Genomic DNA, 26,950 nt, shown 5'->3' with positions numbered 1-26,950 from the left:
TGTAGGGGTGCTTGAATGTAGGGGTGCTTGAATGTAGGGGTACTTGAATGTAGGGGTGCTTGAATGTAGGGGTGCTTGAATGTAGGGGTGCTTGAATGTAGGGGTGCTTGAATGTAGGAGTGCTTGAATGTAGGGGTGCTGGGATGTGGGGGTGCTGGGATGTGGGGGTGCTGCGATGTAGGGGTGCTGGGATGTGGGGGTGCTGCGATGTGGGGGTGCTGGGATGTGGGGGTGCTGGGATGTGGGGGTGCTGCGATGTAGGGGTGCTGGGATGTAGGGGTGCTGGGGTGTAGGGGTGCTGCGATGTAGGTGTGCTGGGATAGAGGTGTGCTAGGATGTAGGGGTGCTGGGATGTGGGGGTGCTGCGATGTAGGGGTGCTGGGATAGAGGTGTGCTAGGATGTAGGGGTGCTGGGGTGTAGGGGTGCTGGGATGTCGGGGTGCTATGGGAGATCGATGCTACGGTTTCAGGACCGAACTCATGACTCTATGGCTACCAAATGTGCGTTCTACTGCTATACCATCCAATTCCACTTCTGATCTCAAGTGAAACATCGAGCATCTCCGTATATTTAATCTTTAATGACCAATAAATATTTTCACGAACTACGTGTTGAATAGAAGAATGGTTTATGATTAGAACAAACCTTGCTCGAGTCACATATTTTGATCAGATTACCAATGAACGAAACATCAATGGCGGGTTTAAAATATCTTATTTTATATTTTTAAAACAGTATAATTAGCCTTTTTAAAATCATTCTTTCCTCTGGTATTTATATGATTTTAAGCAGGCTTAAGAAAATATGAATTAAAAATCGAAAAGAAAAAAAACCGAACGCGTAGCACATACACTATTTTTGGCTTCCATTTTTATGCAAATAGGGTATCAGGTTTCATTGGCGAACTTGAATCAGATAAAAAAACTGTAGGAAACGAAAGTAGGTTGAGATGGTGTCACGATAGATGGCACATGACATATGTCATGGCTTTACTTTGAGAACTGATCAACGCTGCAACTTTTATTGCCTGTCTAGCAGATAAAACTTGTCCTTTAATGTTTTGTTGAACATAGATTCGGCTTGAGACTTAGTTTGACTAATTGAAATTTACTCAATTGTCACGTGCGAAATGGTCACAGTTTGTAATACGTGTGGTTAATCACATGGGGCAAATGAAGTAGAGTTAATCTGTTTTAATGACCTCGCCGTACAAGGAGAAAATGTGCTCAGTACTATGCCCTTCCGTCTTTGTTTCCCTAACGTGAGTTATGTACCCTGGGTGGATTCAGGGATATCCTACAGTTCCAAGTCCGAACCGAGATCTGAACTCGAGACCCTCTTGCTAGAAGCCAATCGCTCTACTATTTGACCACGCCGCCCCTAAGAGACACAGGGTGCTGGGATAGTACTCAGCGAGTCAACCAAACATTTATCCTAACCTGAGATTCTTGAATTACACTCTAATTGCTAAGTGTATCGCTTGTCTGTTTGTATATGTCACTGCTTTAACCAAATGTTAAAACAAAACAAAATCGTTAAAAATAGTTCAAGTATTATTTAACCAGATTAAAATCGATACCGATTGTCATGATCGATACTCTGTACATATTGTTCGATATTCAGCTGACCTACATTGATCACCACCGCCTTTTTGACCCCTCCCTCGTTGCTCCTGATTCTCAAATGCCACGGACGCGTGCCTTTATTAATCTCAAATAAATGAGGTACATAGATCCCCCAGCCTACCTGTGTACCATAGCCTCTTGACAAAAAAAAAACACCCTGGGGCCCAATTGTGCTTTTATTAACCTCAAATAAATGAGGTACCATCATAGACCACCCCCCTCCCCCCAGCCTACCTGTGTACCCTCGCCAGTTGACAAAAAAACACTCCGGGCTCAATTGTGCTCGAATCATTTCATAGCGACATTGTGTATGCGTGGTTTTCAAGTATATCTTTCACCGCGGGACTGTATATCTGTTTGATTCAACTGATTCTTACGTGGTGACGTTGAATACATGTGATATAACAGTGAAATAACAACCGTGATACAACAGGCTTAGCTTCATCCCGTAAGACGGAGATTCTTTTGAATTATATTTTAATTTAGTTAACGTGTTTTTTTTTTCACTTCTGTGTGAGACAGCTAAGTTCAACTGAACTCAGTATATTTATGTCGAGAGTTAGTGTTAAAATTCATTTGAAGCGGCGGACTGTTGGCGTTAGTGCCGTTGCTGGAAAACATTTTAGCTGAGCGTTTGATTACTCTGCCTGTATTAATTGATTCTTCTGTTTTCTAAATGGAGATTTGATAAATTGTATATACTGTTTAGAGTGTTAATTTTCATAACTTAAAACCAGTTATTGATAATGTTTCGACACGAGGGAAATTGAAACTGTACTAAGATATTATTGCTGAAAGGCTGTGTGTTTGATTAGTTTTTACACGAACTAAATAAACCTCCCATAGACTTCGATGAGAATAGACTGTGTTGTGATGTGTTGGTATCCCAACATGCACTGGAAGCCCTTAACTAGGTGGGGTGATTGACCTTCACCGTCAATGATTTCATGACGTCAGCTTTCTATTAGTCAGCGATGGTAAGGTTTATTTGTTTCATTTAATTAACAAACATAATGAGTCAACAGTTTTAGAAAAAGTTATATCTATCTATCTATATAATTCTCTTCTGGGATCAGTTAGAAAACAAGCTGCAAGCGCGCCTTTGCAGTCCCCTCTCTTCCTCTCTATCACTATCACTACCACCCCCACCCCACCCCCATATGATCTGGTGAGCGGTGTTCACTCTGTTTACATTTTACAATCATAGAGACGGGTTTGGTGACGGCTATTAGGGGCAGATAATTTAGTTTGAAACGATTTTAAACTTAGAGGAGGTAACTAAGAGGAGGCTGCTTTCACGTGGGGGGGGGGGGGGGGGTAGTGTTTTTAAGCAAATATTTTCAATGGCAGCATTGGTACTGTCGAATTCACAAATTATAAATTACTGAAAAGTAGAAAAAAAAACAACTAAATAGCGGCGTATGATACGCAGCGGGTCGGCTCGTAAACAATATTTTATGTAGCCGTGGTCTAGTGGTAGAGCAAACGATTGCTGACCCGCAGGTTTACGTTCTGGGGTTGTGTCCCAAAGTCGGGAACAATATATGCAGCAGGATAGTAACCACATTTCCCTTAGCATGAAATCTATTTCAGAGGCGTAGCAAGTGGGGGAGGGAGGGAGTGCCGACCCTAGGGGCGCCAAAATGGGTTGGGAAAAAAAATAAAATCTCATTTTAGCTGCAGTGTTGAATTATAAATATAAAAAATATATATGTGGGGGGGGGGGCTAATTGAAAGTTTGTCCCCGGGCGCCAGGAGGGGTTGCTACGCCTCTGCTCTATTTCCTCTACTATGCGGACTTTAGCAGTGAATTCTTACAATACTTGACTTAAAACCCCATCCCGCACAATAACATGCACAAGTGCACCCTGTAACCACCTCTGAAACTTGCCCATGCACACATACACATATACGTGCATCAACACACACATCCATACACACAGACGCACAAAAAAATACGTATACAAACACACATCCACACACAAACATACCACAAAAGTTTGACACAACACACATACAACACATATACCACTCACATACACAAATACACCCCCGCCCACAAAGGTTGACCCCACACACAACACACATACCAGACACATACACAAATACACACACCCCCACAAAAGGTAGACCCTACACAGTAATCCAGGCATTTAAAAACACACCAGCCCCCACATGTAACCAAACACACCTATTACATTTCCATTGTTCCCTTACGTCTAGACCTCAGCTATTGATCCCAATGCATTATCACAGCGGATTATTGACTTATTGTGTCCTACCTGCGTCATTATGCTAGAAATCCCCCTGTAATTAGTACTTAGTATTTTTTTTTAAATACCACTCGCTTGAAATTTGAGAATTAAAAAATACATGTCTTTTCTTTAACAAAGACGGTTAAAAACAAACTTTCAACATTAATGGTTTTAACATTTTACCTTCATGTTGTGTAGGAAAATATCGTTCGAGCATATGTTTTATGTAAGATGATACATACAGGTTGTATTTGTATAGTTGTCTGTGTGTTTAATGTGTGTGATGAATGAATACACTTTTCGTAAACAGCAATACTGCCGTTACAGGTTCTCTACTAATGTTCCGAAGGGGCCCCACATATTGTTGTAAATAGTCACTATTAATATTCAACCAGGGCCAACAATATTCTAGTATTGGGCCCTCATTCATGTTCAGCCAGGGCCCCATATATTAGTCAGTCATATGTACGCTTTAATATTCAGCTAGGGCCCCATATAATTCAGTAGAGGGGTTAAGTTAATCTTCCACCAGAGTCCAAACTCAGGCTATATCCATCCCTGCTTTTCCCCCACTATCTTCCCCACCATTCCCTCCCCTCTGTTAGCTCATGTTCGCTAAATTTTCCTTTCTTCATATACAGAAGCAACATGAGTAGAAGTTTTAACACAAAACAAATAAACTAAACAAATACGACTTATTGGTAAGTTATCTATAAATAGAACTTTATCAGCCGCAGTGTGTATTTACTTAGATTAGATATTGTTTGCTTATTTCGACAACAGAATCGTGGTATTGGGGTCTACAGAAGTGTTTGTTTGATTTGTTGACGTTTATCCAGTTGATCCAGATTTGTTAAAGGTTTAGATCTGGATAACTGTCTTTGACGCGATTCGGTTCTTAGGGCCTGAAACATTTTGACTGTTAGAATTTTTCAGGGGAGTCGTGGCATTATATCGCAGCCTTTTGATGTATACTAAGGACATAATTATGTACTTCATTCGTTATAACAGGCACTTTGCGCGCAGTTCTGGGTAGGCATTGAATTTAAAAAAAAAAAGAGTCTGACGTTGTTTTAAGTGCGTTAAATAGATCGTTAACTTGCTTCAAAGTTGATAGTGAAAAAAAATATGATTCCGGATCAAAGGTTTTGTTTGAGGGGTGTTCAAACTTGGCTTAATTGGCAGCCCCCCCCCCCCCCCACCCTTCCAATTTAACTGCTGGCGTCTATACCAGTTGACTTTTATTCATTTTTTGCGGTGTCATAAATAACGGCCTTCTCAAGGCACTAGCCGTGAACTGTAATTCAAGTTAGTATCACATACACAACTACTCAGTGTGTCAATACAAACATTCAATCAGTTTTGTTCACACCTACTGAACCAGTTTAACTAGGGTTCGGCGTGGTCGAATCGGTAAAGCTCATGGTTGCTAAACCGAAAAGTCTCGAGTTCGAACCCTCGGGCAGATGAGGCTCGTTAGCTGGGGACAGCCACTCTTCTAGGAGAGACAACTCCAAAATTAAACAACTGCTGCCTTGTAGTTTGTTCTTGGTTGGACAAAGGCTATGGAAGCAAATCCAAAAAGAAAAGCAGGCAGAAATCGGAGTCAATGGCCTCAATGACGCATAACCAGTTGACACGTAATGCTTAATTGTGTTGGAGGCGTGGTCGAGTCGGCAAAAAAGCTCATGGTTGATAAATTCGAACAACGTCTCGAGTTCAAGCCCCACTGGCAGATAAATCTCGATCCCCTTCAACACTAATAATTAAGAACGAAGAAGAAGAAGAAGAAAGAGTTTAACGTCAAACTTAGAATAAATACGTGTTTTAAAGATGGAGCTAGGAATATGTGTATCTCAGAGATTGAATTTGGAATATGTGTCTTAGCGGTAAAACTTCAAACATATAATTGTCTTAGATGTGGAACTTGGAACATATATGTGTCTTAGAAAGGAAATTTGGAGAATGTGTATATTCTTTGACTTAACAACTTTTTTGTTCATCTTCGTCGCCTAACGGAAATTGTTAAAATTATCAACTGTAATAACGTCATAGTGTTTTAATTTGGTCGTATTTGATTGATTTCCCATTCCGTACGTGGAATGTGAACGCTGATAAAACACATCAACAAACCCCAGGTTAAGTACATGTGGCCAACCAACCATACTACATACACACATTTGGCCGAGTCGCTCAAATGTGGCCAACCACATTCAACACATTTTGGCCCAGTCACCCACATGTGGCCAACCACACTCCATACCCACATTTTGGCCGAGTTCCCCACATGTGGCCAACCACACTCCATACCCACATTTTGGCCAAGTCAACCACATGTGGCCAACTACACTCTAGACCCACATTTTGACCGAGTCACCCACATGTGGCCAACCACACTCTAGACCCACATTTTCACCGAGTCAACCACATGTGGCCAACCACACTCCATACCCCCATATTGACCCAGTCAATCAAATATACCCAACCACCTCAATAACCCGCCAACCATGAAAGCCAGAAGTCCCGTGCTTATTACTTTAGCCAGTGAAGCGTGCCGCTCAGTGTGGGGTATGGTTGTAAGTGCTATTAGAAAGGCCACCGACGGGCACATTGTTGGGGCACAATGCCATAGAAAGAGGCACCGCTTGTGCGGGTTATTGGAAGATTCTGGAATCCTGTTGGCTTAGAGATTAGTGGCACACCACTTGACGATACATGAAGTAAAAAGTCATTAGTTCAATGCCACTTCAACTGATATCTATAGTTTATGTTGTATTCCATTGGTTATATATATATATATATATATATATATATATATATATATATATATATATATATATATATATATATATATATATATATGTGTGTGTGTGTGTCAGCGATAGGAGGGAAAAATTCCAGGTGTGTTGTTCGAACCTTGAAGTATAATGGACACATGCTAGTCCGATATTAATAGAGTTTTTATGTGAACGGATTTTACACAACAATTCAACAACTACAATATTATGTTAAATATCCTAACACTAGAGTACTACATGTCTCAACCATTATCACAAGATGAGGTCAGGTTTTTTGAAAAAAAAAACGAACGCAGGTGTACACTTGACCGGTCAAAGGTCGAAAACATCCGCTTTCTGGCAACAGCCAATCAGTGGTCAGAAAAACTCTTGACATTTCATCAGCGTAACCTCCGGTTGGTGTCTGAAATCACGTCCGAAAAGGTGGCCAAGTTGCGATAGACCATATTATTATAAAGGTGTGGAGAAGTGGTGGGTGTGAATTGGTTATAACGGATCAGAGTCTAGATATGTATAGGATTGTCTACACAAGTGGGAGCGCGACTGTAGATGTAATGCTATGGAAGATGCCCAGTCAAGCATGCAAGAACGGATTGTGCTTGCAAGTTTGGACTTGCAAGTCTGTGCTTTGTTTTCTAGAAAGCTAATTTTGGGGCAGAGCGCTAAATTTTTGTGTGTCAGTTTTTAGCTCACATACGAAGGTTTGGGAGTTGAGTCAATTATGAGCTGGTCATGGGACAATGTAAATAACTTTTTTATACTACACGAAGTAGAATATAATATTTGGATCTTGGTATACAGTTGACTGTGAAAAAACGATTAGAATTTTAGTTTTTTGCATTACCCAAACAGACGTGATACACTGTGTGGTTTAAAAAGATAGAAGCTTCTGTTTTACACCTTTTCACATGCAACGCTTCATTAAACTTACGTGTGAGATCATGCAGAGACATGAACAGTGCATGCTCTTGAACTTTGTTGTGCAGAATATCATGTCAGAAAGGGTGGTATTGTGTTACACTCTGTGCTGTGGCATTGTCTTCCTAGACACATACATAGACATTTGTCTTTCTAGACACATACACAAACATATGTCTTTCTAGACTCTAGACACATACACAGACATTTGTCTACCTAGACACATACACAGACATTTGTCTTCCTAGACACATACATAGACAATTTACTTCCTAGACAAATACACAGACATGTGCAAATAAAATTACTCAATGGAGTCCCCGTACAGTCTAGTGTATGTAGTTTAGCTAGTTAGGTTTGTTTTTCTATCGACATCACTGAGTCTAAGGGACACCAGCGAGTTGACGAGATTCCTTCCGTAATGTTGTTGACATGGAATAAAAATGTGTTTTTTTTAGATTTAGGACCATAAAACTAATAAAAGATAAAATTTTATTAAAAACTTAAGCATAAAATTAATTCAGAAATGTGATATTTTTAGAATCAATGCTATAAAGTTACAGATGCAGAGAACTTGAAAATAATTTGTTGAGTTTAAGGCTACATTTCTATTTATTTTCATCAAGCCTAAGTTATAACCCGATGTTTCACTTTCGTAAGACTAACATTGATTGGCTGTAAAGGAACTCCGTGATCGATTTCTGACAGCCCCACTTTATAGTTATTTTGTTTACAAAACTTTGCAGATCAAGTTTTTAAATAACTATGCAAATTTAAACACCATGACCTATTTTTTCTATTTTCAGCTTACAATGTGTACAATAAAATTTATGGCGGCCATTGTTTATGTCGCCATTACACGTATAAACCAAATTGTTTTTGCTTTTTTTTAAATTTTTATTTAGTTACCGAAAATTTTAAAAACATCAAATACACCCAATCTTTAGTTAAGTCCGAAAAAAACCATACAGACAGGATTTTATAACCATACTAGAATACCCGTCATCCGTTGGATAACTGTGGGTTTCGGGGGTCATCCATCAAAAAACATCACATCTGTTACTCAGAGGCATATCGACCCTTCCCGGCGCCCGGGGACAAACTTTTCGATTTTAACCACCCCCCCCCCCCAAGATTTCGATATTCAATCCCCCCCCCTCCAACTTTTGATGTGCACCCCCCCCCCCACTCAAACTTTCGATTTGAACCCCCCTCAACCTTTCAATTTATTTTTCCAAACCATTTTGGCGCCCCAACATATGTCCCCCCCGCCCCCCCCTTCCCCCCTCCACCTCCCCCCGCCTCCCCCCCCCCCGCCTCCCCTCCCCTCCCCTCCCCCCCCCCCCTCCTCGGTACGCTACTGCAGTGTCACTTATCGTCACAAAAAACAGACCCCACATTCAAAAATATGTTTTTTATCTTTTAAAAACACCGAAAACACCGATTTCGGACTATCCCTTCATATACTGACGTCACATGTGACATACTCAACTCTACTTCACCTGCCCAGTGTCCCGCCAAGTCTCAGACAACATGTATTTATCGTTTAAAAAACGATTCCAGCCGAGCATGTCTCTGATCACACTATCCTTTCATATGCTTTGGACAAAGAAACAGATGAACTCTACTTCACCTGCCCTGTATCTTGCCAAGTTCAGATAGGCAACTTTATCATTCACATCTAAAAAAAAAAATTGAAAAAAAAAATATCATAGACATATTGGTCTAGAACCCGTGCCACCTGCATGAGAGCCGACTACGCTACCATTTTAACTATTTACTCGTGACGTCACTATGTGTCTCCTTATGCAACTTGATTTACGCCTATAGAATCTAGATCTAAGTCTAGTAGTACTAACTTTCAAATTAAATTTTATCTTAAATTAGCCAAACAAAGATTTATATAAAATAATTAAGGCCTGAAATAGATTCTAGATGTAGAATTTACATTAAGTCTAGATCTAGAATTTACATTGAGTCTAGTGACCTACATCTAGGCTAGATCTAGATTCTAGATCTAGGCTAGATTCATAACTTTCCTTCGATAGCTGATCTTTAGATCTAGAGAAATTTATCGTAAAACTAAATGAAAAAGACAGTTGAAAATTGATATAAGTGTTGGAACGTAATCAATACAGCAAACGGACGTATTGTTTAAGTTATAGCCGGCAGAAAATTAGCTTTGTAACGCGTTAAACTTTTGAATGGGCCACAAAGTCTATGATGGAGTCCGCCATTTTTATTGTACAAAAAAGTTAACACATCAAGGGACGTCACTATCCCCACAAAGTTTATTCAAAGTATTAACATTTTAAAAAAAATACGGTTAATTTAACTATGAATAAATCAATAAATTAATTAACGTCTTTAAATAAATTTGTGATTAACAGTCTGTCTGCATTAAAAAATTATTCTCTACCTACATACTATTTTACAGCTCTCCAGATAGAGTCGAACATATCACAATAGTCGATCAGGCAAACAAACAAACAAACAAAAAAATAAATATTCAAACATGTAAACAAACTTGACTTTTAGTAGTATACTAGAATACCCGTCATCCGTTGGATAACTGTGGGTTTCGGGGGTCATCCATCAAAAAACATCACGTCTGTCACTCAGAGGAATAGCGACCCTTCCCGGCGCCCGGGGACAAACTTTTCGATTTTAACCCCCCCCCACCAAGATTTCGATTTTCAACCCCCCTCGAACTTTTTATGTGCACCCCCCCCCCCCCCCCCCCCCACTCAAACTTTCGATTTGAACCCCCCTCAACCTTTCAATTTATTTTTCCAAACCATTTTGGCGCACCCAACATATGTCCCAACCCCCCGCCCCCCCTCCCCTTCCCCCCCCCCCCCGCCTCCCCTCCCGCCCCCCCCCCTCCTCGCTACGCTACTGCAGTGGTCACTTATCGTCACAAAAAACAGACCCCACATTCAAAAATATGTTTCTTATCTTTTAAAAACACCGAAAACACCGATTTCGGACTATCCCTTCATATACTGACGTCACATGTGACCTACTCAACTCTACTTCACCTGCCCAGTGTCCCGCCAAGTCTCAGACAACATGTTTTTATCGTTTAAAAAACGATTCCAGCCGAGCATGTCTCTGACCACACTATCCTTTCATATGCTTAGGACAAAGAAACAGATGAACTCTACTTCACCTGCCCTGTATCCTGCCAAGTTCAGATAGACAACTTTATCATTCACATCTAAAAAAAAAAAAAATTGAAAAAAATATATCATTGACATATTGGTCTAGAACCTGTACCAACCGCATGAGAGCGGACTACGCTACCAACTTAGCTATTTACTCGTGACGACACAAATGAATTTTTATACTATACTATGAGTCTCCTTATCCAACTTTATTTACGCGCGTAGATCTAGAACTAAGTCTAGTAGCAGCAACTTTCAAATTAAATTTTATCTTAACTTAGCCAAACAAAGATTTATATAAAATAAAGAAGGTCTGAAATTATCTAGAAAAAAAATCTAGATCTAGATAGAATTATCTTGATCTAGATTCTACGACTCGTTTGCTTAAGTCTTAAATTTAGTTTTTCTTGCTAGATCTAGATCTAATCATTAGCTACGCTCATAGGCCCGGAGCGAGCATTTCAAAATTACCATATTCCAAACAAAGATTTATATAAAATATTATGGGTCTAAAATAGTTTAGTATATAGAAAATCATTATTAACTAAATCTAGATAGAAAATTATATACATTTTAGATCTACGACTGAGCTATATTTAGAATTTACGTTTATAATTTAGCAAACTTACCGGCATCGAAGCCGCGTATTAATCTTAAGCTACGCCAATAGGCCCGGATCCAGCATTTCAAAATTTGCATATTCGAAACAAAGATTTATACAAAATAATAAAGGTCTAAAATATTTTAGTATATTGAAACTCATTATTATCTAAATCTAGAATTATCTATATTTTAGATCTACGACTGGTTTGCTTAAGTCTTAAGTTTAGTTTTTCTTGCTAGATCTAGAATCTAGATCTAGATCTAATCATTAGCTACGCTCATACATAGTCATAGGCCCGGAGCGAGCATTTCAAAATTACTATATTCCAAACAAAGATTTATATAAAATAATAAAGGTTTAAAATAGTTTAGTATATAGAAACTCATTATTATCTAGTTATTATCTAGATCTAAATCTAGATAGAATTATCTATATTCTAGATCTACGACAGGTTTGCTTAAGTCTCGTTTTTTTTTTGGATTGTATCTATAAATAACTTTCTTGGACAAATTTTAGATCTAGAGAAATTTATCGTAAAACTAAATGAAAAAGACAGTTGAAATTTGATATAAGTGTTGGAACGTAATAAATACAGCAAACGGACGTATTGTTAAAGTTATGACCCACAGAAAATTAGATTTAGAACGCGTTAAACTTGTGAATGGGAACACAATTTTCTTCGATAGACGCCGCCATTTTATTGTACTAAAGAGTAAACAAAAACCTGTGACGTCACGGTCCCGCCGAGTGTAGTGGTCGTTTTAATCTTTTTTAAAAAAATGGGTTACTCTGCATATGAATAAATCAATAAATTAATTAACGTCTTTAAATAAATTTGTGATTAACAGTCTGTCTTAAAACAAAAATTTTTCTCTACCTACATACTATTTTACAGCTTTCCACGATGAGTGCAACCATGAGCAATAGTCGATCAGGCAAACAAAAAAACAAACAAAAAAACAAATAAATATTCAAACATGTAAACAAACTTGACTTTTAGTAGTATATAGATAGATAGATAGATAGATTAATTGTAACAACGCCGTGCCTGATTTTTAAATTAATTTATGCACCTCTCAAATACCTTTGAGACTTTTCTTGCTGGTGTCCAGTGAAGACTGGGATAAGTGATTCTCATATTAATAATCTGGGGGGGGGGGTGGATTGAATAGGTTGTCATATTACTTTACGAAACGCGAAGGTTTCTCTGGTAAAACATTAGGTTGATTGTGGAAGCCATGTATTTCAAGTGTGTGAACTACTGGTTTATGATATTGTTGACACCACCTCTATGTTGAATATTGCTTGCTGTGTCTACCTATTTCCATTCACATAGGGGTGGGGGTGGGATGTCTAAGTTCATGTAAGTATGTCTTAGTGTGTCTGTGTATCTGTAATTATGCTTTTATTAATGTGTGCTTAGCATTATTGTATGCGTTTGTGAACGTTATCACGTTTTAACTGCATTATTCTCTTTCTATATCTCCGTGTTGTATATGTGTTTGTATATAATCAGTGAGTGTGTTTGTGAGTATTGTGCTTATGATTGTATGTGTTTATAAGCTTAGAAGTATTTGTATTTGAGCGTGTAGAATGTATAAAGAGGTATATGTATGTGTGTAAAGGGTATCGTTGTATGTTGTGTTTATGTGTGTGTTTAATACCTATACCTGTGAATATGTGTATGTGTGTAAAGGGTATCGTTTCATTTTGTGCTCATGTGTGTTTAGTACCTATACCTGTGAATATGTGTATACTTAGATCACCGAACGTGAGAAAGCCATAGTTTACCTTGCCACAAAAAAAAATCCATGTCATTACTGTCTGATAGACAGGTGTTAATTAATAAAATACGTGGTAAGCTCGGCCCATACCTGTAAGGGCGGTGGGAACGGGTCAACGAATCAGGGACGGTACACCTACAGAAGTCGATACGTTAATCACAGAAAGCTAGAGTTCGAGTCTACTTGTTGACACACTCGTGTGAATTAGAACATGCTGCAATATCAACAAGTCACGTGATACGGTTTATTTTTAGCCCAGCACACGAGAACAGCTGGAAGACATCTAATACGTATGTAGAAAGAAAACTAATGTTTCACACAGTATGATTACTCAATACACATTTTAAGCCGGGTTTTTCAAAATATCAGACAAAAAAAGTAATTTGGATTTGAATTTTTCTTTTTTTTTTATAGTGTAGTCAAGATTCCTGAAACTAAAAGCACACAACTCATTGTATGTGCTAATAATAAGACTATGAGCGAAGTAGGTGTAGCGTTATACTTATCAATAGAACTCTTTAACATGGCAAAGTTAACATGTTGTTAACAATAATGTTAACCATGAGGCTAACCTGAAGGTTAGTTAATTTAACCCTTCTGATCTGGCGGTCAATAGGGCAGATGAAGTAGAGTTCATCTGTTTTTTTTTAACCATGTCCAGGTGTTAATAACGTGAGCCTGGTACCCTCCAGAGCTCGGCCCATACATTGTCGGTGTACGGAATTAAGCCGGGGATCGGAGCTCGAGTCTTTTGGGATGGCAGTCGTTCACGTTCCCGCCCGACCACACCGCCCCTAACCAACTTTGTTATAAACAATGGTCCCTATAATCAGGGGCGTAGCGAGGGGGGGGGTGCGGACCGCACCGGGTTGACACCATTTAGGGGGGTGACACCAAGGCAAAAAATAGCAAAATATATAGAGAAAAACTTGAGGGGGGGGGTGTGCAAATCGAAAGTTTGAGGGTGGGTGCAAATCGAAAACTTGAGAGGGGGGGGGGTGCAAATCGAAAGTTTGAGGGGAGGGTGCAAATCGAAAGTTTGAGGGGTGGGGGTGCAAATCGAAAACTTGAAAGTTTGTCCCCGGGAAGGGTCGCTACGCCTCTGGGGGGGGGGGGGGGTGACACCATTAAGTGCCGCACCGGGTGACACCCGATCTCGCTACGCCACTGCCTATAATATATGTAGTCATATAATATATGTAGCCCTATAATATATGTAGCCCTATAATATATGTAGTCCTATAATATATGTAGCCCTATAAGATACGTAGCCCTATAATATATGTAGCCCTATATTCTATACCGTGACACATATAACCACACAGTGTACTAGTTAGATTATACACTAGTTAAAAAGCTTCCTGTTTGAGAGAAAACACACAATTTGTTCCGTCGCAGTTGCTTGTATACTTAGGCACGAATGTTATATTTGTCTATATGAACCTATGTAATTGTTTTATGTGTGGGTGTGTTTCCCGAACCCTTAAAGAAAATAACAAGGTCTTCAGACGCGATACGGTCTAGTGAATTGCACATTACGAGGTTTACCTAGCTACATCGCATTATATTTCAGTTCTAATTCTTGATCTAGTTGACAGTAGGAAGATTTGTTTTACATCTCAACTCATAAGGAACTACCCCCTCCCACTCACTATAAAAGAATACAATGGCATTCCTAAGGGAAAAGTTCCATGTTAGAGGAACATAGTTGCTTCCTTTAACCTCATCTACTAGGGAACATTTCTCCCATCCTAATAAGGAACCTCACCCCCCATGGGGACACCAACACCCCAGGGAAGCTTCTAAGGACATCGGGGGGGGGGGACCTCTAATTCCTCCAGTAAAAAATTCATAATTAACAACACATCAGTAGGTTTAGTATTACAACACATCAGTAGGTTTAGTATTGAACACATACACACCACTCGATTATACATTAGCAGTAGGCCTCCCTCCCCCTTCCTTCAACACGTGTCATTGATCAACAACCTCATTGAAACTATGCTAAATCCGGACTCTCCCCAAAGTGGTTCTCCAAATCTCCTACAAGAACACAACCAGTATTTCTTCTGAATAATTATCTCCAAATTCTAGAAACCAACACTCCTGTATAAATAAAACTGTGTAACAAGTTCTAAAATTTAAAAGAAAAAAATGTATAAAATGTTAGAACCACGTAATGAAGTTATTTATGGAAATTTTAGAACCGTTGCGTTCAAATATTTTTCTTACTAAGTATGGAATTAAATAGGCACCAAACACTACAGTTAGAGTTTAAGCATTCCATGGAATTTAACGACCACTTCTGTGCAACTATGTTCTCTATGTAACATAATATAACGGATAAATTTCGGCACTTGTTTAAAAAAGTAGGTATTAAATATTTATATAGCTAGGAATTTTGAATACACAATAGAAATTGTTATACAATATCCGAGGAAGATATGTTTTTTTTTCTTACGTAAGCTACCGTTCGATTCATTCGTCCTTTTCGTCAGGGGGAGAAAATACCACCGCTCCTTAGAGCGCGTCATTTAATCTTTACTGCACATTCCAGTTCATTGAAACGGTTGACAGGAGACTACAATATGGCACAGATTTATAATTTTATGCCAGGCTTGCGTGAAAGCCTGCCTATGAAATGAAAATACGGAGTTCGGAGACTGTTTTATTTTACAACTATAAGAATATATGAAACCTAAGACTAGTCCAAGCGTAACTTAGTTTAGCTCAAACTTTGCTATCAATACACCTCAACATTGCGTAGTCCTTGCACTTTCACATTTTATCTTTTAAGAAAACCAGCGAACATCTGGTACCTTGTAACGGAAAAGATAAGGACAGATTGCAATACTAACAGATGAATGTATACTGACGTTTCAATAAATCCCATGACAAGCACTTGCATACACTGACGAACTATATTTTGACAAAGAATCTGCTTTTAGATTTATTTCTTTTAAAATAAATTTTGCAACTAGATCTAAATTTTAAATATGTTAATATCAATTAACTAGAACCTTTTTTAATATATAAAGCAGAATTAAGAGACTAAGCTACACAGGCTTACAAATAAACAAAAAATACGAATTATTATTAAGCTAAGGAATTATCATAGAATTAAATTATTTTTTAATCAACAAAGCATTTTTTCTAAGTACGCACATACATTGCTTGTCAAACTTAACTTACGTATTCAATTTATGCCTGTTCAGCCATTTTTTTAGCAATTAAATTGGTTGTCTCCCATTAATAGACCAGAGTTTTTTCCCCTGTTAAAACCTACGCCTACTTGTTCGCCACAAAATTTGGTCCGCGTGACGTACAACGCGAGAAGATTTAAGAGGGTAAAAAAACATTCACTTTAAAGCCCAGTTTAATTCAACAGGTAGATCCACCTATTGGACGCTTATCGATCGACCGGCTGATCAAGCTTATGTTCGATATAACTGCGTCATAACAGTGTGTCAAAACTTCATTCATAACGGGCAGAAAAAACTGCGGATAAATTATAAAGTAAACATCCACACGTGTATGTTAGAAGATTATACGGGCTACATACGCCCACACAAGAACCTACTTTCTCTACGTCAAACACAAATTTCATAAAAGATTGTTACTTAACTCTCTAAGGACCGTAATATATATATATATATATATATATATATATATATATATATATATATATATATATATATATATATATATATATATATATATATATATCGATGGTCTCGGTCGCAAACCGTCTAACTCAAAAAAATTCAATTTTCTTTTTTTTACATAAATCAAAAGCCAATATGATTCCCCATAATGCCTGAAAATATTAGAGAAATCTGTAGAATGATTATTGAGATATAATCATTTGAACAAACCGCCTATTATTTCTAGCGCTAAAAATCTCGGCGCAAAACGAATATCGCTATATTTGTCAGTACGCTTTTGATCGGGAACGCAGTCGCACGCCATAATCACACAATTTTACAGCACAGCAGTCACAGTACTTATACGTAAGGATATTTGATTAATTATGTTCAACTATTCTATTACATTGTATCATTTTAAAGAATAATAAACAAATATTATTTGTTTAATATAGCCTATTTCCAGATTGTCAATAACCAAACTGATTTGTTTACAATATTTTAGGCTAACACAATGCTTTGAAACTAGATCTTCATTCTAGAATATAAATATCAATCAAAACAATATAATTCGAATTATATTTTTACACAAGAATGAGCAATAAATTTAATAATTGTTAATTCACTACTAGCTTTAGATTGAGGGTTTAGATACGTGATAAGAAATGTTTATATGGTAGGCTACAAAATGTTTGGCGTACATGTTCAACGACATGGTTAGTTGTCTTTAGTAAATGCTTTTATGATTAATTTTTCAACAGACAAGCCTATCTCAACACACCAGATTCTCTCAACATACCAGCCTCTTTCAACAGACCAGCCTCTCTCAACAGACCAGCCTCTCTCAACAGACCAGCCTCTCACAACAGACCAGCCTCTCTCAACAGACCAGTCTCTCTTGACATACTAGCCTCTTTCAACAGACCAGCCTCTCTCAACAGACCAGCCTCTATCCTAACAAACCAGCCTCTCTCAACACACGTCTTACCACATAACAGACCAGCCTCTCTCAACAGACCAGCCTCTCAACATATCAGCCTCTCTCAACAAACCAGCCTCTCTCAACATACCAGTCTTACCACATAACAGACCAGCCTCTCTCAACATATCAGCCTCTCTTAACAGACCAGCCTCTCTCAACAGACCAGCCTCACTCGACAGACCAGCCTCTCTCAACAGACCAACCTCTCTCAACATACCAGTCTTACCACATAACAGACCAGCCTCTCTAAACAGATCAGCCTCTCTTAACAGATCAGCCTCTCTTAACAGACCAGCCTCTCTCAACATACCAGCCTCACTCGACAGACCAGCCTCTCTCAACATACCAGTCTTACCACATAACAGACCAGCCTCTCTCAACAGACCAGCCTCTCTCAACATATCAGCCTCTCTCAACAGACCAGCCTCTCTCAACAGACCAGCCTCACTCGACAGACCAGCCTCTCTCAACAGACCAGCCTCTCTCAACATACCAGTCTTACCACATAACAGACCAGCCTCTCTCAACAGATCAGCCTCTCTTAACAGATCAGCCTCTCTTAACAGACCAGCCTCTCTCAACATACCAGCCTCACTCGACAGACCAACCTCTCTCAACATACCAGTCTTACCACATAACAGACCAGCCTCTCTCAACAGACCAGCCTCTCTCAACATACCAGTCTTACCACATAACAGACCAGCCTCTCTCAACAGACCAGCCTCTCTCAACATACCAGCCTCTCTCAACAGACCAGTCTCTATCAACAGACCAGCCTCTCTCAACATACCAGTCTCTCTCAACAGACCAGCCTCTATCAACAGACGAGCGTCTCTCAACAGACCAGCCTCTCTCAACATACCAGCCTCTCTCAACAGACCAGTCTCTATCAACAGACCAGCCTCTCTCAACAGACTAGCCTCTCTCAACATACCAGTCTCTCTCAACAGACCAGCCTCTATCAACAGACGAGCGTCTCTCAACAGACCAGCCTCTCTCAACATACCAGCCTCTCTCAACAGACCAGTCTCTATCAACAGACCAGCCTCTCTCAACAGACCAGCCTCTCCCTCTCTCAACAGACCAGCCTCTCAACATATCAGTCTCTCTCAACAGACCGGTCTTACCATACAAGACACCAGCATCTGTCAACTGACAAATCGTAAAGGCACCAGCATCTCTCAACAGACAAGCCTTTCATAACAGACCAGTCGTAACCTTAAGGCACCAGTAACTCACAAGAGACCAGTCTCTCTCAGCAGACCAGTCGTTATATACAAAAGACCAATCTCTCTCAACTGACCAATCTTACCCTCCAATATACCAGCCTCTCTCAACAGACCATTCTTACCATACAAGAGACCAGCCTCTCTCAAAAGATTAGTCTTACCCTACAATAGACAAGCCTCTCTCAACACACCAGTCTTACCATACACGACACCAGCCTTTCTCAACAGATCAGTCGTAACATACAATAGACCAGCTTCACATAACAGACATTAGACACCAACCTCTCAAAAAGACCAGTCACACCATACAAGAGACCAGCCGCTCTCAAAAGACCAGTCTGACCTATCAAGAATTCAATGCGACAAATATTCGTGCACTGCAGTACAAGCCTGATGCTACTGTCTACTTCAAAGTGAATTAGCAGATAGCAGGCAATTGCTAAGCTAGGGTCGTAAGATTTTGATCTCATCTGTAGCTCCTGTCAAGTTGTACAAGATCAGAAAAAAAAGATAAAAGCTGTCATATTTGAGCACCTAAAAACAAGTCATAAACAAACCTTTTTATGATGATTTCCCTGATTTTAAAAATATGTTGCCATTTTAATTTTTCTTTATGTGACGTTTATTCAAAGAATAAATTTTAAAAATAAACACATTTTTTTGTGTTACATTTTTGTAAAATAAGTAAACATTAAGTCAGTATTAATGTGATTAGTGTGTTATGTCTCATTCATAATATATCTGACAATACGGTTTCTGTTTTTACTATTATCATTCTACAAACCCAGCACCCACCAGATTTAGTAAAATAAACTGTGAGAATAGAAAGATGTAATAAATAAAGCATAACCTTCAACATTTAACAAGTCTAGTGCTAAATAAAGACATAATGAATACAGCCGAAAGCGATAAAGCCATACTAAAACATCTCTACTAAAAATTAAACTGACCCCATAATGTAGAATAAACTTAAATAATTAAAATATGAGCCCAAAACTATAATCTAAATATTATGAAGTGTTAATTATAACTTAAAAACATAAACATAACTAAATCACGTTCATTGGACAAAACGAACGAACGCGGCTGAGACCGAAATTCTCGGCTCAAAACAGCTAAGTCTGCGCGCGCACAGATAGACGGTTTGTACCGAGAATTTTAGACCGAGCAAACCGTCTATCTTTTTAAACCTGCTATAATTTTGTAAATATCAACAAAACCCATTTTAAAACGCTACAGTATAGTCGGTAGAGAGTTTCTTCGGAGATATCTTTAAAGAAATTTGTGTTAGAGCGATCGAGAAGGAAATAATCAGTTTTTTGTCTCTCCTGTAAAATTTACATTTTCGGAGTTAGACGGTTTGCGACCGAGACCATCGATATATATATATATATAATGGGGCTGTACAGTTTAGTCATACACATCGCACTATTTGATGATTGGATTGATTATTGTTACATCTTTCCTTGATCTAGTTGGAACATAAGTGAGTTATATTCCGTCTTATATCGAAACAGCACAGCGTAATATCTCAACTAATAAGAACACGCTCGACCCTCTCTACGACGTCGTGGGTATGCAACGCCTTCCCACGTATTAGTTGGGTTTTCTTATTGGCTTCGAGTGTTTTCTGCATTAAATGGGTAGAGTATGAACAAGTAAAGCTGCAGTTATCTAAAAACAACTGTGCCAAATCAAAGTGTCATTTTAGACACCTCTGTTTATAGTTCTTGAGGAGATATAAAGACAATCGTTCACTATTTGTATTGGGTTTTTAAAAAGCTATTATAGAGTTACATGAAACTATTAAAACTGGGTTAATTATTTTACAACAAAAAACGAAAAAATTTGGCTTCACAAGTTCAACCAGCAACAATACACCCTCGCCTGAATGTCGGTTAACCTATAGTTAACCCCAGCAGGGTTAAAGGTTAATGTTTAACCACTGTTTACAACCGTATATAATGTCATGTTTTTTTTACGAGCCCCCGAGAGTTATAAACCCTGACTAGAGAGATCGATGATTTCCCTATCAATCGAACCGCTCCAATAAACCTAGGTCACCGTGTGGCATACCTCCGTGGTTTATGTTGGTGGGGGAGGGAGGAGGAGGGGGGGGGGGGGTGACGTATTTTTTTAACACGTTGGTCAGGTCGCAGTCTGTATATCAGGTAAGTCAGTCTTGCACAGGTAACAGCTTGGAATATTTCCTGACTTTCTTGTGTGTCGCCGCGGTGTCAGGTGTTTCTCATGCGGTGGAGCCGTGTGGTGTCGGGTGTTCGTGTGTGGGGAGGAAGGTAAAAAGTGACACAACTGTGGTTAAAATTTATTTTGTAAGTCTTTATTTCTTTATTGATATTGTTTATATTTTACCGGATTGATCTACATTGTGTAAATAACGCAAAAACCCTCACACTGGTGTATTACCTAGTTCATATAAGTAATATACTTAATCTAGATCTTTTTTTTTTTCATTATTTTTTCTACTTAAATGTTCTCGTTGAATGACATGTGTATGTCGCGTCGTGTGACTCATGCGCTATCAGTTTCTCTCCGGCATACAACACCACGTCATTTTTCAGCCCAAATGACGTAGATTTAGCCTGGAGTTCTATTTCAATGCGCTTTGGTTTTCTAACTTTAGTAGACGGTGAATGCTGAAACGTCATCATTTCTGAAAGGACGCTCCTGGTAGACTGAGTTCAGATATTTTTTTTTTGCAGACGACTGTAGAATCTTCACCAGTAGCGCCGCCCAGAAGAAAGCACCTCCAAAAACAGAAGAGCACTGGAACCATTGGCAGCAGACGTGACGATGACAACAGGCACCACCACGACTGGGGCAGCGCGGCAGACGACGTCGACGACAACAACAACGCCAGCTGCTGTGGTCAGAGGGAGGCTACCGTGATGTCCGGCACCACCAGAGAAGGACGGAGCCGCACGCGCAGTGCGTCTCGCGCTGTGACGTCAACGCCGACCTCACCGCAGCAGCAACCTGCCACCCCTAGTCTGAACTTGAACTCGTTTAGTGAAGTCAGCACCGCGGATCACCAAGGCTGGCTCATTGACAATTTAAGGGGTGGCAGGGTATGGTGTGCTCTGTGTGGAGATACGCTCTGTATCTTCGAGGCTGACGACACTAGTGTTTCCAAAAAGGCGATACCTTTGCAAGGATGCAAAGTTCGAACAGTGGAACAATCTCCGCTGTTTAAAGACAAGCCAGTTTTGGATAACTTCAAACAAAAAATCTCACCAAGGGATTCAAATGGTGAAAAATTTCGTTTTATCCTGGAACATCCCAAAACTCGCCAAAAGCACCTGTTTGGTGCCACTTCAAAAGCAGAGCTAAATCATTGGGTTTTGGCTCTCAGCAAAGTGTGTTTATGTGACCCTGCTGATATTGATACTCAGATCAATTTAAATCAATCGAACGGGATCAATAGTTCATCGATACACCACCACAATGATAACGCAACCTGCCAACCTCCCACACACAATCTGCCCCCACACAATCTGCCCCCACCAATCCTGGACACCCCCTCGAGGTCGCTGTCATTTTCCCAGCCGGCTGACTACAGTAAAGACACAGTGGTCGAGCTGCGCAGAAAGATGCGCAAGGATCACCACGAGCTTGACCACAGGTCAAGTCCAATGAAAGCGACGTACTACGTCGACCAAAACATTCAACAACTGGCCAGGTCGTCTTTAGACGAGACCAGCAAATCAAAAACATTCTTCGGGATGAAATCGCCTATGGACATCTTACGACGGAAGAAGCGATCGTCTTCAGCTGACGATGCCGGAAGTAGAAAAAAACTACAGCACCCAACTCCTCAAGACAAGCCATCAAGTCCAAAACTACAGCATGAGAATCGCGCGCATCGTGACTCCACCAATAGTGAGGAGAGTTTAGACTCGTCCATCTCCACATCGCCAGTCTCACTCACCAAACCCTGGGATAAGAAGAGACATTCCATCAACTTCGGAACAAGTATCCGGAAATCTTTTTCCGAGTTCAAAGACCGAGTTTCCAACAGCGGCGGAGTCAAATCTTCTGAGAGTCTAAGACTCCGGGACTTGAAATCCATCAAGGAGTCAGGGTACCTCCAGTGCCGACAGGAGTATAAGTTCGTCAAAGTATTTTGTGTTCTGTCTAGAGGCTGGTTGTACGGCTTTAGGAGTGAGAGACCGGCAGAGGTGCCGGTTTTTTCCGTGATGTTGAACCAGTGTTCCGTGGGGTACTTGATGGAGCCGGAGAACAGGAAGAAGACGTTGTTCGCGTTCAAGCTCAGCCAGACTCGTTGTCCCAGCATTTACTTCTGCGCTAGCGACCAGCAGACGTTGGTCAAGTGGATGATGTCACTGCAGACGGAAGCTGTCAGGGTTCAGGCAAGTAGGGTTTTATATTGTTAGGGTTCAGATAAGTAGGGTTTTAAAATTGTTAGGGTTCAAGTAAGTGGGGTGTAAAACTGTCAGAGGCTAGTTTAAGTGGGGGTCTAAAACTAGAACTGTTAAGGTTCAAGTAACTTGGATCTGAAACTATTAGGGTTCAAGTAACTTGGGTCTGAAACTGTTAGGGTTCAAGTAACTTGGATCTGAAACTATTAGGGTTAAAGTAACTTGGGTCTGAAACTGTTAGGGTTCAAGTAACTTGGATCTGAAACTATTAGGGTTCAAGTAACTTGGGTCTGAAACTGTTAGGGTTCAAGTAACTTGGATCTAAAACCGTAAGGGTTCAAGTAACTTTGGTCTAAAACTGTAAGGGTTGAAGTAATTTGGGTCTGAAACTGTCAGGGTTCAAGTAACTTGGGTCTCAAACTGAAACTGTTAGGGTTCAAGTAAGTGATTGTAATTTGAAACAAATGATAATTACAGTACTTAAAATATATCATCCACTTTATGAAAACACGATGTGTTTTGGAGGATAAGAGCGTAATCTAAATTAGAGAAAATAATTAGGATGATAAAATTTAGAGTTATTAGGAGAACATTTTAAAATGATTTTAAGTGATTAAAAAATGCGAAGGAAACACACATAGGCATTATATAAAATACAATTATATTTCAGTTGGAGAAAAACCTGGCAAGCGAGCTACGAGAAAACAAGGCGTCCCAAAAGGCAAGACAAGCGGAAGAAATTGGCATGTCACCGACCGACAAGGACCTGGCACGTCATGTTCAGCTGCGCATGAAACGTCACTCGTGCCCAACTTTCAGCCAGGAGGAGCTTAAAATTCTGTACGACAAAACTTCAGCATTTGACGACATGGGACACAACTCATCAAATACGGAATGTCACAAGGGAAAGAACTTAAATAATGAATTTCACGAAAAGGGACACAACTCAATAAATACCTCACAAAACATGCATTTAACTAACAATTTGAAGGTTGAGGACGAAAAATACTCAAGATCATCTAGTTATGATTCAAATTTCTCTCAGGAACTAGTACTGGTATACGAAGACGCCAACCCTATCCCTACCTTAGTTGAAGAGACTCCGGATATGCTTGATGACACAATAACCGTTGGAAATAAAGACAGTTCCGGTAATATAAACATCCCCAGCAGGAACTCCGTCAAAGACAGCCCGACGTTCAAACCCGGACACAGGCGAACCAACACGGCGTACTCCATAGAGGTGAAGAACATGAGCGAAAAAATGTTCCAGAGAGCCGGAATCGCAGTCAGACGTGCGGCGTCTTTAGATAAGACGGTGATTCAACGACCGACGAAATTCGAATCTCGGTATCCGGAAAAAGTGACAAAATTCTCGGCATGTAATCTAAGTGTATCCTCAACTGAGAGATTATCGACTTCCGGGGATTTGTATGATTTAGATGATGATGCGAATGATGTTCCGGATTCCGGGTTGGCGAATTTCGCGGATAGCGGGATTGAGATAAGTAAACTGGACATGGATACGAAAAGTTTGGAGTCGTGGGACTCGACTATGTCGTCGATGTGGAGCTCGTCACACGATGACGTACCGGAAAACCGGTTCCGTGTGCTGACGTCACGCCACGAGCCGGTCGTTGCCGGCAAGTTGTCGACGGATGAGGATTTCCTGATGAGCGTCATCCAGGACCGGTTGCGTCAGAGGAGCTTGAGGGGTTCCAGCGGCCGCGGCAATGACGTCACGTCTAGAAGTTCAGTCATGGTTGTGGAGGAGGATTGGAGCCAGATGACCAGAGCAGGGGTGAGTCGGCGTTTGGTTTTTCCCCCATCACCATCACTCCATTTTGGCACACTTCACTCCATCATTTCTGTAATCAACTTAATATGCATTGTGTCATTATAATCAACACATCCTGATCTAAAAAAAATCACTTTGTTAATACAATATCATCATGTTCTACGTGACGATACACACACTCTCATGGTAACTAACATTGGTTTTGATCAACTCTACTTCCTCAATATCAGTATTAAAAATTGTCATAAATATATTATTTTAATCGTAATCTACGACTAGCAATCCAGACTAGGACTGACCCCTCAGACTAGGACTGACCCCTCAGACTAGGACTGACCCCTCAGACTAGGGCTGACCCCTCAGACTAGGACTGACCCCTCAGACTAGTACTGACCCCTCAGACTAGGGCTGACCCCTCAGACTAGGGCTGACCCCTCAGACTAGGACTGACCCCTCAGACTAGGGCTGACCCCTCAGACTAAGACTGACCCCTCAGACTAGGACTGACCCCTCAGACTAGGGCTGACCCCTCAGACTAGGACTGACCCCTCAGACTAGGACTGACCCCTCAGACTAGGACTGACCCCTCAGACTAGGACTGACCCCTCAGACTAGGGCTGACCCCTCAGACTAGGGCTGACCCCTCAGACTAGGACTGACCCCTCAGACTAGGGCTGACCCCTCAGACTAGGACTGACCCCTCAGACTAGGACTGACCCCTCAGACTAGGGCTGACCCCTCAGACTAGGGCTGACCCCTCAGACTACGGCTGACCCCTCAGACTAGGACTGACCCCTCAGACTAGGACTGACCCCTCAGACTAGGGCTGACCCCTCAGACTAGGACTGACCCCTCAGACTAGGGCTGACCCACTAGACAAGAATATTCTGGCCTTAAACTGACATTTGACAGAATACTGACACTCTATGACTGACCCTTTAGCCTAGGACTTACCCTTTAGCCTAGGACTGACCCATTAGCCTAGGACTGAACCTTTAGCCTAGGATTGACCCTTTAGCCTAGGACTGACCCTTTAGCCTAGGACTGACCCTTTAGTCTATGACTGACCCTTTAGTCTATGACTGACCCTTTAGTCTATGACTGACCCTTTAGTCTATGACTGACCCTTTAGTCTATGACTGACCCTTTAGCCTAGGACTGACCCTTTAGCCTACGACTGACCCTTTAGTCTATGACTGACCCTTTAGTCTATGACTGACCGTAACTACCTATTAATCCCCTGTTAATCTCATCCAGCATTCACTACCTGTTATATTTGTAAGGACAATCCCGTAGATTAAAAGTTCATGACAAACATTACACACGCTAATTATTTCTGGTGCCCAACACATAAGACCCGCTCACTACACTTGTGACTGTAAATGACCCTCTCACTAGTTCCCCCCCACCCCACCACACCCCATCCCGTCTTGCCTATTGTGTTTCCTATCCCCCTCCCCACCTCCACACACACATTATCTCAAAGACTCGGCGAAACTAAACGTTGGGGGGGGGGGTGGCTTTGTTGTCTGTACCCCCCCCCCCCTTTTTTTTTTTCTTGCTGAGATTTCAGAAATATTTTTTCTAGACACACACACACACACACACACACACACACACACAGACATATGGGCCGAAATACAAGCAGTACCCACAAGTTTAAACGATCACTCAGTGTCACATTGATGTCAACAAAAGTGCCAATATGTGACTGAGTCACAACATATACCACTCCGCATTAAAAA

At 40.4% G+C, this 26,950-nt stretch overlaps 1 protein-coding gene across 1 annotated transcript in view; it reads left to right on the top strand.

Moving 5' to 3' along the window:
- LOC131933135 (uncharacterized) overlaps window positions 1-26,171 on the top strand; it is a 29,991-nt gene extending 3,820 nt beyond the window's left edge. Inside the window, exons 2-4 of the mRNA XM_059289940.1 lie at window positions 21,731-23,398; window positions 24,078-25,208; window positions 26,148-26,171. Coding sequence (XP_059145923.1) covers window positions 21,731-23,398; window positions 24,078-25,208; window positions 26,148-26,171 — 2,823 coding nt within the window. The remainder of the gene's footprint in view (window positions 1-21,730; window positions 23,399-24,077; window positions 25,209-26,147) is intronic.
- The last annotated feature ends 779 nt before the right edge of the window (window positions 26,172-26,950 follow it).

This window comes from Physella acuta, unplaced genomic scaffold, assembly GCF_028476545.2.
Source record: "Physella acuta isolate Inbredline_101_S28 unplaced genomic scaffold, ASM2847654v3 ptg000106l, whole genome shotgun sequence".
In the NCBI taxonomy this organism is placed as follows: domain Eukaryota; kingdom Metazoa; phylum Mollusca; class Gastropoda; family Physidae; genus Physella; species Physella acuta.
Note: the sequence above shows the minus strand (reverse complement) of the source record. Positions and strands in the feature narration are given on the sequence as shown.